Source organism: Halyomorpha halys, unplaced genomic scaffold, assembly GCF_000696795.3.
Source record: "Halyomorpha halys isolate HHAL.00 unplaced genomic scaffold, Hhal_1.1 Scaffold1326.1, whole genome shotgun sequence".
Taxonomy (NCBI): Eukaryota; Metazoa; Arthropoda; class Insecta; order Hemiptera; family Pentatomidae; genus Halyomorpha; species Halyomorpha halys.
In genome coordinates this window covers 43,280-58,961 of record NW_027107479.1, presented here as the reverse complement: position 1 = coordinate 58,961, position 15,682 = coordinate 43,280, and the positions used below count along the sequence as shown (strand labels likewise).

At 30.0% G+C, this 15,682-nt stretch overlaps 1 protein-coding gene and 1 long non-coding RNA gene across 4 annotated transcripts in view; one reads left to right on the top strand and one right to left on the bottom strand.

Moving 5' to 3' along the window:
- The window catches only part of LOC136795399 (uncharacterized), a 100,518-nt gene that overhangs the window by 66,827 nt on the left and 18,009 nt on the right, over positions 1 to 15,682 (bottom strand). The window lies entirely within an intron of this gene.
- LOC106689308 (uncharacterized) overlaps positions 1 to 15,682 on the top strand; it is a 35,350-nt gene that overhangs the window by 2,156 nt on the left and 17,512 nt on the right. Inside the window, exon 2 of the mRNA XM_067045833.1 lies at positions 12,979 to 13,719. Coding sequence (XP_066901934.1) covers positions 12,979 to 13,719 — 741 coding nt within the window. The remainder of the gene's footprint in view (positions 1 to 12,978; positions 13,720 to 15,682) is intronic.

Here is a 15,682-nt window from a genome sequence, read left to right as displayed (position 1 = left end):
CATTACAATCATATTAACCTAAAATAATCCTATTAACCTATATTTATTAGAAGGACAAACGACTAAATTAATCTGAAACATATTTCCGGCAATTATATCTTGTTTATACTGTGAATAAGTATAAACTAAATATTTGTTTTTCCATTGCTAGATGTATTAATGGATTAATATCACCTTAATATATATATATAGTTATATAGAAGCTTTATTACATATATATTACAAATAGTTAATTCTCTTTCGATATCAATTCTAAGTAACTTTTGTGACAATTTTAACACTTTTGTAAATTATTATTTCAAAATTCCTCATTTCTCTAATTTACACGAAGCTAAAGTGGCGTAATTTGAACATGTTGATTGAATCATAGTTGCAAATACATAAGATAGTATCTAATTTCAAGCTTCAAGATAAATCAATTGATCATTTTACCTTTTTAATTATTAACGTCACACATTACGTTAGATATTTTTATAATTGCGAAGAAAATATAAAAACCACGTTAAAATGCAACAAAGGTCAAGATAGCAAAATTTGCAGATATGCCCTTCAGACATTAAACCGAATATAAATCATAATTGTCACTAACAGAAAGAGATGTTTTTTCAAATTATTAACTTTAGTCTCGAGTCTCAGTGATCTCTCTATCATAGGTATAATCTAACAGTATTGTGTCAAATTTCTTTTTTTTTTCAGAATTATCTTATGATGTTTGGTTTTTAAATTTCCACATTATTTTTATTAATGTATCCATTATCTATGAATTGAAAAAAAAATCTTTGTCAAACGGTCGCAAAATTAGATAATATATTTTCATAGTATAAAACTTATAATTTTAAAAATATATATAATCTCTCAAATTTGAGTCATATTACAATAGGAATATTTATTTTTAAAACCTACGATATCTCTTAAATTTTGTGCCAAATTTATATTTTCATTTAAATTTTTTATTCTTAGATAAAAATTAAATATATAGCTAACTAAATAAAATTTAGTTCAGTATACAATTAAATTAATGCAGTGTTAGTATATCACCCTGAAGAAAATTAATATTAGATTTTTTTTCATCTCACTTGCTCTTGGATATTCTGCTTGCAACAAGTATTCATTTGTGCTTCACAGAAGCCTTTGAGTGTTTGATCTAAAGATACTATGCCAACGAAATCAATCCATATTATTTCGTCAAAGTAATAGTATAAAAAAATTACCTCAAATATAAAATATATATTTCACATACACCAAAAATAATAAAATAGTAATTAAATATAGTAAAAATATAAATAATAATTGGTTTTCAACAGATTAATAATACTAAAATAAATACAGAACTCTTAATCAAAAATATGAATATATATATAAATATATTTGCGGTTCTTAAGAATCAGACAATTATATTATCGAGGCTGCGTTTACATAGTTATTCCAATGGTCTATTACAGTGTATTCTACATTGCTGTGACACAACTAACTTAAGATTTGTTCCAGAACTGAGTTAGTTTGAGTTAATTGTATCACAGCAATGTAGAACAAACTGTAATAGACAATTGGAATGACTCTGCAAACAATAATGTTTCAAAATGTCACCTCTATATAATTGTTTTATTTACTGATCTTCCAGATCCGAAAAAATATATATCATTGACAGTAAAGAAACAAGTTATGGGTTGTTAAATAAGTTTGTAGCTTTTATTACTGGTGATTTAAATAAAAACTTCAGAATCTTATAAATAAGATATGTTAAGCGGTTTTGCGATACCCCGTGTCATAGAGTTAGGGTTGTCTGTGACAAGAATCTGAACCGAGCAAACCACTTACGAACGGTGCTTTCTCCTAAGGCATTTTCGCCATACACACTGCAAATTTTGTTAACCTTCAGTGCAGCGGATTTTCCTTTTCAGAAATAAAAAATCACGACGAAAATTTTTTTCTCTTCCATTTTGAGCAAGCAAAATGCCACTTAAAGATAAGGAATCGCATAAAAGCATCTTAACTAATCCTTTTTTAGAATATGTAAACATGATTTTATAAACACAGAGAGAATATTGAAATATTGAAAAACGCTACGAACTTATTTTACAACCCACTATATAAATGCTTCTGTTATTATAAATTAATAAACCAAGGATTTCCTAAATAATATATGTGAATTGTTGATACAACTAATATGATAATTAAGGTTTTCTATTGTGATAAAAATGTCAATATATTAATTTTTATTTTATTATAGATAAATAGTAATTTTTTCATATAGATAAAAATCACGTTAATATTATAAATGTTTCACAGTGAAATAAATTTATATGAGTGTACCTCTAACATAAAGCCATTAACCAAACTCAACCCAAAATGGCGACTCCATATACTGCGCACAAAGGTAGCCGTTTGGTTGAATACCGTAAAATAATCATTAACCTTTTTGTTTTAATCACTCGATATAAACTTATATAAACTACAATTTAAAAATTTAATAAATTGTATTATTTACATGTATAATGAAAATATATTGTCTAAATAAAGAAAATTAAAAGTCAATATACAATTATATCTGTCATATTTGAGGTTATATGTGTTTATGAGGCCATGTTTACATCTAATCAAAGTCATATTCAAGGCCTGGGCTAACAATGGTTGAGGAATTAGGCGAGTTATCAAACTTAAATTGAAATGGCATTGTTCCTATACATTCAGACCTTGAATCAGAGCAGGTTCACGTCAGTTGGGAACTTAACACTTAATATGTATGTTTATTAATATACAGTACTGTGAAAAATATAGATTCAACGTATAAAATTAAAAGTATTTATTAAATTTAAAACTAAATTCATAGTATAATAATGTGTTTAGAATTATTTTTATATATTATTTTTATGTTATTAGATTGGCAATAACATAAAAAGAAGTCTATAGTATAACATTATTATACTATGTATTTAGTTTTAAATTTAATAAATTGTAATAAGGCCAATCTGGAGATATGGAGTTGAGGCTTGGGACTCCACTAAACCTTCGAATTCCTCTCGTATTCAATCCTTCGTAAAATCCTCAATGATCCTTACTCTGTCACAAATAAAATCATACATAAAGACCTTAATGTTCCCTATGTAACCGTTCTAGCCCGAACCAGATATCACTCCTTCCATTATAACCTCTCTAACCACTCAAACCCGCTAGTTTCTAATTTTGCATCCTCTTTCATTCCTGACAATCCTCCGAGGCGCCTGAAAAGAAGATGGCCACGAGACCAGCTAATGTAAAATGTCATTAGAGTGCTACTAATGGGTAGTTTCTCTACACACCTGTAACACTCCAATTCAACTTAGATCAGATTTACTAAATGTATTATAATGTACAGTTGTAAATAGCAATAAATAAATATTTTTAAAAAAAATTAATAAATACTTCAATTTTATACGTTGAGTCTATATTTTTTAAGCTTTAAATGGCCTTTGATCTGTTTGATAATTTCCTAACATCAAATTTTGTAAAGATATCTTGTTTATACTGTGAATAAGTATAAACTAAATATTTGTTTTTCCATTGCTAGATGTATTAATGGATTAATATCACCTTAGCTCTTTTCCTACTGTTGATGGTAAATTATATTGTCCGTTTTTATACTGTGTGGCTTTGTGTGAATTAGTCTTTTTTTTAACTTTAAACTTGAACAAATTCAATTTTATTTATTGGAAGAAGATAGTCTAGGTGGCAGTCAATAAAGGTATCAAAATAGTAAAAGAAAACTATTTATTGTTAACCAATGTTTTGCCCCACTGTGCAGGTCTAAATGCAAATAAGATACAAAGAATGTGAAAAAAGATGACTGAAAAGAAAATTAGAATACATACACAAAGAGTGTAAAAATTTTAATTATTTAATTATTAACATACAAAAATAACTTTGAAAAAATAAGAAAGAGACCAAGTTTTATTTCTATATTTTTAATAAATATTGTTCTATTTATTACTCTAGTTCTATGTTTAAAATTCTATCACTAATTGTTATATATATTATTAACTAGTTTCCTATTCATTTATACTTATATTTTCATAACTTAATTTTTTCAAAAATATTTTTGTATCATTTTTTACTCTCTTTATATATTCTTGTATTCTAATTTTCTAGTCACAGCTTACATTGTTTGTATCTTATTTTCATTTAGATCTGCACAGTGGGGCAAAATTAAATAGTTTTCTTTTACTATTTTTAACCGCCCCCCCCTCCCCCCGGAATAACTTCCCACAATAAGGTCAACTATCTGACTCAGATGTCATCAGAACTTCGTTCTTATCAGCCCTGATGAAACCCTGCAAAGTGGGGCGAGACGTTGCTTAAAAATAAATAGTTTTTTGTTAATATTTTGATACCTTTATTTTTTGCCACCCGGTCTATCTTCCTCTAATTTAATTATTTCTAAATAATTGGTTACCGAATATAACTGATTTTTTGTATTAAGTTTTATCTCTCTTTTTTTTTAGGCAGTTAGTATTTTACTTTATCATTATTCAATTTGTTTCTATATATTATTTTTCTAGGATTATACTTAATGTTTTATTTATTTAATTATTTACTGGAACAGGTCATTTGGCTAGAAGTATTTTTTTTTTCTGTTAACACTTTTTAACAATTCTGCTTTATAATAATATATATATTATTAATTGTTCCACTAACATATTATGTTTTCGGTATGTAATATTTATAAAACAATGTATTAGTAATAACACAACTTCAATAGACCCATTTCCTCCCAATCTTTCAACGTTTCGGCCCTTAAGCCATTATCGAGGAAACAACCTAAAAATCGTTTTTATATAACTAACATACTATACCCTTGCACATAACACTAATATTTCTTAAACACATCTCATCATTGATTTGTCACAAAACATTAAAAACGTTTTGCAATACAGACCAATTGACAGTGTCAAATAATGTTTAAAATAAAAACAATTGTCAAAATAATATCAGAACAGTTTCTAATTAAAATTTTATAAAATTTCTATTTACTTTAAAAGTATATATAATTTCAATGCATCACCGATTTAAAAAAAAAAAATTTTCTTATCAAATCATACCAAATTTTAATCAATAAAAACTAACCTTAACAGATGAGGACTCCGTTATTACAAAAATATATAATATACAATAATATATTTATATTATTAAGTATAAATCTATTTTTTAAATTTTAATAGTAAACTGTTATGCTATTATTTTGCCTCTACTGAAGAAACCTTTTTAGGGATATGATCATATGAGATGATCATATTTATCATATGATAAATAAAGTATGTTTTAGAAATATTAGTGTTAAGTGTGAGGCAATAATATGATAATCATAAAAAAACAATTTGAAAAAATTATAAATGTAACAATTCCCACAAAACGGCTCAACAAATCACCATTGCGCAAGACCTGAGTGACATGCGGGCTTACAATAACTTCATTCGCCTCTTCTTTAAATACAAAATTTCTTTTTACCTGGATTTATTAAAAATATATTTTAATTTCACTAATTAGTTAATTGTTTAAAAGGTGATCAAAATGTTTTTATAAAAGAAAAGAAAAATACTTAGATTTGGTAAACAGATACAAATTTTAGGCCTTGTTTCAAAACCGATCAGAAAATTTTCAAATCGATCAAATTTCTTCATTAACACAGATTAGATTAGAAACTTAAATCTGTACTACTATAAAATGTCAGGGGAGCTTGTAACTTTGTAAGGCAGTACTGCTCCCTTAACTACAACCGACGGGTGTGCAAGGTGGTGATTTGACAGGCTCGTAACTGCTACGCCGCCGGTTCGGATCCGGCCTGGAGGTCGACTTTTATTTCTGCGGTAGTCCCAAGGAATTGTTAACTTGGCCCCCAACCTTAGAATGAAGTGGTAACCTGTTCATTAAGCGTGCACTCCCCTCCCTCCGTATGTCAGAAATGACGGAAAGGGGTTCATATAAAAACAAAATTCAGATTCAGGCGTCTGAAAAGGAGATGGCCACGGGATCTTCTAATTTAAATTAATGATTGAAGTACTACCACTGGGTACAGTTCTAAATTTCAAAGAATAAATAAATAAAAAACTTTAAGTTTAATAGTCGAAATATATTTTTTTTTTTTTACGCTACTAATACAGTTGCTTTATATTCATATTTATTTTACTTTAGGAATAATGAATATATTATACAATAAATCGGATCAGTGGTGCAGTATTTTGTAACGAGGTGCTGTTACTACATAGAACCAATCGTTGTCCAAGCAGGTGATTTGATCAGAATCATGTTCGGACGCCAGATTTTTCCCCAATTAAGAGTACCCACTTTATGAGGTTAAAGATATAATTATCTACTACAGCCGGATCCGAACCCGAGTTCTTGGAATTTGTAACACAGTGCCTTACTACTAAGAAGATATCCTAAATCCATGTATTTCCCTTGAAAACTCGAATTAAAAATTGTTCACAATCACAATATTTTCCCTTACTGTATATTCCATAAATGGATGTGTGAAAGTAAAAGTAAAATGAAAAAAAAATAATTAAGCACATTATGATTTCATTTTAATTCTTATCTCTTTATTTTAAAGGATTGAACCAATTAAGATTATCTAAAAATTAATCTGTTCGAATCTAATATAATAATTCGAAACGCGAATTCTTATAGAACAACCAATTTTCAAAATTATAACGTTATTATATTATCAATTATTACTAATAGTAGCCTACATTACAATCATATTAACCTAAAATAATCCTATTAACCTATATTTATTGGAAGGACAAACGACTAAATTAATCTGAAACATATTTCCGGCAATTACTTTAATTTTTAATGCATTATCTTCATTACGGCTACTTTACTTAATCGATGTATCGATTATTCCATCAGATTAATTTAAATAATAAGGTATATTTTATTTATATATCGATGCTTACTTCACAAATAATAAATCTGTTCTCTCTTTTAGAGAAATAACAACTTTTCTATCATTTTTTTGACTCAACAGATTCAAAATTTATACCGAAACCTCTTCAGTAAAAAAAAAAAAAATTGAAAAGTTGTAATTTTCCACAAAGAGAGAACCTTTAACTGTATTTTTCGTAAAACTAGTGGAAATGTACTTAGCACCACTCATATTATATATTAAACCATCGATATTATGAGCTCATTAGGACCTGATTTTTTTTAAAAATCCAATTTTTTTTTTTCAGCAAATTCTTTTTTTACGTGTGGCGTCCCTATGTTTAATTATAATTTCTAAACAATATCAACTACTGAAGCAACCCAAATTCTACTATCACACTGCATAACTTCAAGGGAAATACTGCTACGACAGAAAACTGTCTTTGTGTGAACTGAGCTTTAGGTACATGTGCCAGAGCAAAAGTTATCTATTTTTCATTCATTCGTTCCTGTAATACAATTCTAAACTGAATCATTTTCTCACCTTTAGCACAGTTCAATACTATCTTAATTTTTACTTCCCAAACCCTCCTTAAACAAAATTAAAATTAATACATACATACATATTACAGGGAAATGATGTATGTATACCTGTGCAATGTACTGTATAATACTTTCCTCAAATAGAAATGAGACTTAAAACATATTTCTTTTGCATTTTTTTAATTTTTGCACAATTAAGTAAATAAAAACACCATCTCTCTGTAAAAAATGGCCACCAAAATCTCTTTCATTTCATTCAGTCCACTTCATCGCTCCATTTGGATTGATCACTAGTGGCTATCTTTAAAGAAGACTATTTCATTCTTTTAATTGAAAAAATCAGCTATTTCAGTTAATGACAGCTTGTTTAGAGAACTTACTCAGCCTCCACTGATTCAGTACCAGTGAAGTAGTGAGAGGAACAGAGTGGGCTCAGGGATACTCAGGCTAAGAGTGTAAATTTTTTTATTGTTATATTAGTACAAAATTTTACTTATTTTATTTTCTCCTTATTACTTCATATACATAGTTTGATTATGTTCATTTTATTTATCTTTCGGTTTATAAACATATTGAAATTTTATTATTATTTATCACTATACTGAATCCAACAGAGATACGCACATAACTCAGTATAACTCCGAGCTGAAGTGGCCCTATCCATCCTTCCGATGCCAGTATTTCCTAGCTTCCTTTATATTCCAAGTAATTAGTACACAACACCCCTCCTATATCCTAGAAAACCTGCAAATCAAATTTTCAATCCAATCCCGTTCTACCAGATCCCATTTATCTGACATCTACTCTTCACCTAACCGACTCAAAAGTACTGGGTTTGATAAATCCTTTTTTACCCGAGCTGCATACCACTGGAACTCCATTCGGTCTAACACACGTCATGTACTAACCCTTCCCTCGTTTAAAACCCTTCTATTTACTACCTTTTACTTCACAAATCTAATATTATAATCATAATAGTAAAAGTAATTTGTATCTACCTTTTTAATTTCTTTTTTATGTATTTAGTCAGTTAATTTAGATTTTTTCGTTTCTATATCTAAAATTACTTATGTAACATTTTAATATAAGTAATAATGAAGTGTGGCCACACTTTGGCCGATATTTTTTTAAAAACTAAAATTACCTTTCTAATTGTTTTAAAGAGACCTAGTCCAAGAATAATAAACTTTTTTCATTTCATTTATTTATTTTTTTTTTTATTTACATTTATTTTTTAATTTTTGTATGAATGTGATCGCTTATCACGAATACTTATTGCCGAATAAATAATATATTTTTTTTAAAATAAAAGTTTAAACGAGATATTTAAAGTTTAGAAATTTTTGTATTGTGAATTTCCAACATAATTTCCTGGTCGTAAAAATCCACAATTTTCCAACTACTAGACCCTCTGGATTAATAACAAATTACTGAAAAAAAAAATTTGTTAATAAATTTCAACTAGAAAAGGGGGAGGATAAAAAACTTACAATAAATTGCAAGAATTTATCAAGACTCGCTCCTAGCATCTCCTCTACTAATGCATATTTGATGAAGGTAGTATTATGAGAAGTTTTTAAGATCTTTTGGCGTCGCCTGTCCCATTGGAGAAGTCCTTGAAAATGTAATAGTTTTTTTTTTTTTTGTTCCGTAATCTTGTTTGTAACTACTTTTATGTTCACCTAGGAGTATGAAAATACAATCAACTCTGGAATAGCACTTTTATAGGACAACTATAGTGCCTTTGAATCAAAATGAGTGTATATCTATGAAAACATTATTTAAAAAATAGGGCTATAAAAGATAAAAGAGTTTTAGAGTTTATTTTTGTCTGTTATCGATTGGTTGACCCTGATAAGTAGATTTCTAAATGCAATATACTTTTACAGAGTATGACTCAGTTAACCAGGGAGAGGTGTAGCCTTGAGAATTTTGCTCATATTTGGGAAATAAACTTCTATATTTTCCTGGTATTTCATCTATTTTGTTTATCCTTTTGTCTACTTTTCGTTAACTCTTCGATGTTACTGCCCTTTGATTATGGTTACTCCCTCTTTTTAGTATAAGAGCCCAAGAGGAGAAAAAAGGCAGTTATCTCACCCATATTTATGATAACTTTAATGAAAACTATGTATTGTATATATTGACTAATTACTAGTCAAAATTCATGAGTCTGCTTAGCATAGGTAGGGGGAATAAAAAATGGCGGTTGTTTAAAAGCGATAAAAAAAAATTAGTTTTTCATTCGGCGCTCTACATCATAAAAAGTAGGAACAACACAAGAAAACCTAAGAGAAAGTCATTTAAAGATGAGAAAATTTGCTAAAATATGAGCCTTAAAAGAGATATTTACGTTAAATAGTTCTCGAGATATAGCTTTTTAAAAAGCCAGATTTTATAATAATGTTGTATGGGACGCACTGAAAGATCAGTAGTCAGTGAATTTATTTTGAAAAATCTATATCTCAAAAACCATTTGACGTACAGATGTCTATTAGCACTCAAATTTAAAACTAGTTTAATGAGCTATAAAGTAGTTTATAATGTTTATCTTCGTAGGAGTAATAGTTTTCATGAAATTTGCTAATATAAATTGGTTTATAGTTGTTCGGACAAATTTTTATTTGCCAAATTTATATTCATATGTGAATATCAAAAAAACTGCTTCTCCTACGAATATAAGTGTCATAAACTACTTTATAGTAAGTTAAATTTCCTTTGTTTTGAGTGTTGGCAGACATATGTGCGTCTTATGGATCTAGTGATATATTTTTTCAAAAATCTAACATTTTATACGAACAACTAGAAATTAACATTTTGCAAGTTTATTTTGTCAAATATCATAAAAACTACAAGTCTTACAAAGATAAACATTATTAACTATTTTATAGTAAATTTAACTAGCTTTAATTTGAGCGCTGGCAGGCATCTGTACGTCAAATGGTTTCTGAATTTTTTTTTTTCATAAATCAAACTTATTGTCCGAACAACTGTAAATCAATTTATTTTAGCAAATATCATAAGATGGATAGCCTTAATTGGAAAAAAATCGTGATTCTGATCAAATTATCTCCTCACCCAACCGTTGAACTAGTAACAGTACTTCCTTACAGCAACCTTGATCCTCCATGGGTTGTAACGGAACACCCTTTGTTATAGTTTAGGCTTATTTTAAGAAAAACCTACTGTACCTATAAAAATAAAATCCAAATAACCTTTGTACAAAGTATAAGCAAAGTATAATCGGTACGGTCAAAAGAAAACAAAAAATAGTTAACAACTATTAATTTGCTGACGTTTCGCCCCACTCCGTAGAGCTTCGTCAGGGCTGTTCCAGCTGAGAGCTTTCAAAACAATGATGAAGAAGGTCAGGGGTGCGGCAAAAGAAAAGAAAAAAATAGTCAACTATTTCTTGACCACAGCCCTGATACTATCTTCTACATATTTCTTGTTCGGATTATTAATCTTTATTGATTTTTTCCACTATATAAAAAATTTTCCATCTTGTCCACAGTGGACAAAATCAAAGCCACCCTGGTATCTGTAACAATACATTAATCAATAAAAAAAAAAATACATTTGTTATTTATGTTAAATATAAAATTATACATAATCTGTTATTGTTCCAATTCAATAGATAGAATTACAAATGAAATAGAATTGAATAGAAGCAAAAAGAAGAGGAGAGAATGGAATAGGGAGGTGGAGACAGAACACCATGGCAACACTGACGCAAGGCTTATAATTGGGAGCCGATGGAAAACAGCTCTGACGTCAAAGAGTTGGATATTGAAGAGCTCTCCCGGTCCGATCCCGAAATAGACCAACTAGTTTACAGGAGAGCTTGCTTTATCTCTTTGGTCAAAAGAATATCCCACGGGAGCAAAAACAAACACATGAGAGAAACCTCAAATTGGAAAGGAAACCAACTAAGGTTAAAAGGGAATATAAATGGTCGACTTATCATCAAATTAAATATTAAATGAATTATGATTAAATATAAACTCAATTTTTCTCAGAGAAGTAAATGGGAATATAACAGAAAATAAACGAACTTAATTAATAACACTAGGAAACAAAAACATACTTTTTTTACGTGGTGAAAATAGAGTGAAATTTAAATACATTAATATGTTAATAAATATTTAAACATAAATTATAATACGGAATTTTGGTTTGAAAAAAAAAATGGAAAATGTACGCTTATTTTATATACATAATCTCAATTTAGTGTCAAACTACGTATTAAAAAAAAATGTTCCGTGCAAAAATTCAAGCCACCATTATTGTTTTGTAATGACGTCATTTCGACATAAACATATGCTAGACTTATTTATCCAAAGTTTTATTTTAATTTAGTTAATTTTTTGGTTTTCTATGTTATCTATTTTGAGTATTATAAGCACACATTATCATAATTCGTATATAAAAATGTTGATAATAACTAAATAAAAAAACAAATCAACAAAACAATATCACAGTACAATCTTAAAAACTATATATATCTAACGACAGATTTGGGTATTAATTATCCCATTTTCGATTGACGGATAAATTCTCTGTTAAAAAAATAATCATGGCAAATTTTTGTTTTCGATAATAAAGCCTGAATAAATTTATAGTCTAAGATATAAAAAAGAATAAGTTCAAACGACTAAAAATTTAATCTTCAATCATGATTAACATTTCATTTCCAGTCCACAATTCAGATAGTTGTAGATTATAAATTTTAAATAAACTTATATTTTGATGTTGGAAGATTATTAGGTGCCCGTATGTATTTAATTAAAGAAGAAATGGGTGGTTGTCAAAAAATAGTAGCTCGAAATAGTACAAAAACTGTTTATTATACTCCAACGTTTCGCCCAACTAAGATCAGCTTCATCGGGGCTCTCCTCTAGCAAGTAAACATAACAGTAACAATAAAAGAATTATCATTATTTTTTTTTCGAAAACAACCATATAATGCTAGAGGAAAAATCATTACGTTTTTAGTTGCTTTAAGTAGTCTTTCGGAATAAATCTAACCTCTAATGAACTTGAACTCTGTATCTCGCATTGTACTTACATCGAAGTGATCTTAAAAAAATATAAATAATTATTTATATTCAATAATAATTTAGGATCCTCTCTCAAGGATCTTATTTATAATATCGCAGCTAACATCGTTATCAAATTGTTGCAGGCTATTCTACCACAGTCAAATTTTATGTTAGTCAATAACATATTGGCAACTTCACTTATTATAATTCTGTTCGGTGTTCACTATCCATTAAAATCTACCACTGAGTATATTATAATAGATTTTAATGATCACAAGACAAATTATGATAATAATAGATTATTGACTAAGATAAAATTTGACCAAGAGATAACAATGTTAGCTGGGATATTACAAATAAGATCATAGAGAATGGCCGAAACGTAGGAGTTGGAAGAAAAAAAAGTGAGACTATATGGATATTTTTATTATAACTGCTTAGAAATTCACTGAAACTATTATCTTTGAATAATGTTCCCCCTCCTCTGTTACAGATGATGACTTCCTTCTGGCTCTTCGCCCTCGGCTGCCTGGCAGCCACCTCAGCCTACCCGCTCTACGGCCCCAAGAGGTTGAGGAGCTACTCGCCGCTCAGCTTCCCGATGTACAACTCCCGCTCGACAAGGCAGTACTACTACGACCCCTATACCCAGGACATCCCCGAAGTAGTCGACATCTACCCCCAGGACCCTTACGATAGGTACAGGTTCTACCAGGTCCCCTACTACTTCCCGGAAACCGCTCCTTACTATTACGACGATGAGGATATACCGGAAGATAGCGAAGAAGATAAAGGAGACGTTCCCGAAGGTTTCGGCCAGGATTGGTACAACCAAGATGGCAATGCTAAAGCAAACGCTTTCTTCTTGCAGAACCTGATCCTTGCGCAGATGTACAAAGACGCAGCTAATAGGTTTCCCGTAGCCTATGGGTACCCGAGGGACGATTACGACCAATACGTCTACGGCGAACCCGTCAAAGATATTGTAAACGTAAAAGAAGACGACGACGTCTCTCAGCTCAAATCTTTGGTGAAGGACAGCCCGAAGAGGCAGCAGAACAAGAATAAGCCGGAACAACCCGTGTTCCCGGACAACACCTGGACAGAGAAGAGGGCCGACAAGGGACAAGATGAGGTAGTCATGCCCAGACCAGCCACCTTCCACCAGAGGGTCCACCAACCTTCGGCCTACGACGCCATCAAGAAGCTCCTTCAGGTCCAGACCTCACAGCAGGTAAGATGTCTGAACTAATAAAACAGTCAAAACTCGATAAGTCGGAGATCAAAGGGGGATCGATTTTACTTTAAGTTTATTCTCCATACTAGACTGAAACGACAATAAACTGCTCGTAGATTCCGATTACTACAACACCTACTTGACAAACGCTCTAAACTTTCCATTTACTACAAAAAACTCTTGCACACTACGATCAGGCCTATTTGAAAATATGGAATTGAACTTGGGGTTCCACCAACCCATTAAATCCATACTGTACCCAATCCAAAATCCTTGATGCTCCTTATTACGTCACAAATAAACTCATACATAAAGACCCCAACATCCCAACATCTCTTTCGTTGCAGATTTAGCCCAAAATAGACAAAACCTCTTTCATTCTAAAATCCTTGCCCATCCAAACCCATTACTTCTTAATCTCTCATATGTAACAATCCCCGGTAATTTCGTCCATAAATTCGCTAGAGGATACCTTCGAAATATCAAGTACGAGTAATAGAGTTTTGGCTGTATCTCAAATATATTAGTTGACCCCGTAGAATTAATTAAAGGATAAAATGGTCCGAGTGGAGAACAGAAAAGTACTCAACACAGTATATAAAAAAACTATTCATCAGGAACCAACATTTCGGCCCACTTTGCAATTTTCCATCAGGGCTCGAGTCTGTGCAGGCAGGTAATTTCAGAACTACAGTTCTCGGGTTGCCTATCTCTGGCCATCTTATCCTATAAATAAATAATAATGAAAAAAACATTAAATCTTTATTTAACAAAACATTTTTGATTTATTGTCTTTTTAAATTGAATAAAGCAAAACTAAAAAAGGCATACAAAATAAAGGCACATCTTACTTCAACAATCTAAAAACTATCACCAATTACAGACAGAGATAGGTAAAAATTAGCTATAGCTAAAGTTGCCATGGATACGACCCATATTCATGAATGAACCATTGATAAATAAATATCGTAGCCATGGCAACTTTAGCTATTAGTTTCATAGTTGCCCAACTCTGTAGACAGAACATAAGACCTTGCTTTTTAAAAAAACAACATTTCATACAAAAATGTACTGAAAGATCAGTAGTTGGTAAATTTATTTTAAGAAATCAAAATCTCAAAAACAATTCAACGTACAGATGTCTGTTAGCACTCAAATTAAAGCTAGTTAATTATACTATAAAGTAGTGTATACAGTTTATATTCGTAGGAGTAGTAGTTTTCATGATATTTGCTAAAATAAATTGATTTATAATTGTTTCGACAAAACGTCATGTGACAAAAATTTATATTCATATGCGAATATCATAAAAACTACTGCCCCTATGAAGATACATGTCATAAACTACTTTATAGTATGTAAAATTACCTTTATTTTGAGTACTAGCGGACATCTGTACTTGGAATGGTTCCTAAGATATATTCTTGTTAAATATAAAATTTTATCAGAACAACTAGACATTAATATTTTGTCAAATATCATAAAAAATATTACTCCTACGAAGATAAACTACTTCATAGTACCTTTAACTAGCTTTAATTTGAGTACTGGTAGACATCTGTACGTCGAATGGTCCCTGAGATATAGACTGCCTAAAATAAATTCACTAACTACTGATTTTTCGGTACACTTTTTTAAATGTTGCTTTTTAAAAAGCTATATCTCGGGAACTATTAAACATAAATAGCTCTATTAGGGCTGATATTCTCGCTGATTTATTTAACTTTAAATGATGTTTTCTTAGGTTTTCTAGTGTTGTTGGCAGTTTTAAAGATATAGAGCTCCAAATGAAAAATTAATTTTGAAAGGAATATGGTCCGGGTGCGGTCAAAAAAAACTCAAATAGTAGAATTATACTATTTTAATGAGCCAACGTTTCGCCCCACGTTGCAGGGCTTCGTCAGGGCTATTTTGACGGCAGTCAAAACAAAAATGCTTTTTGTTAATATAAAAATAGCAT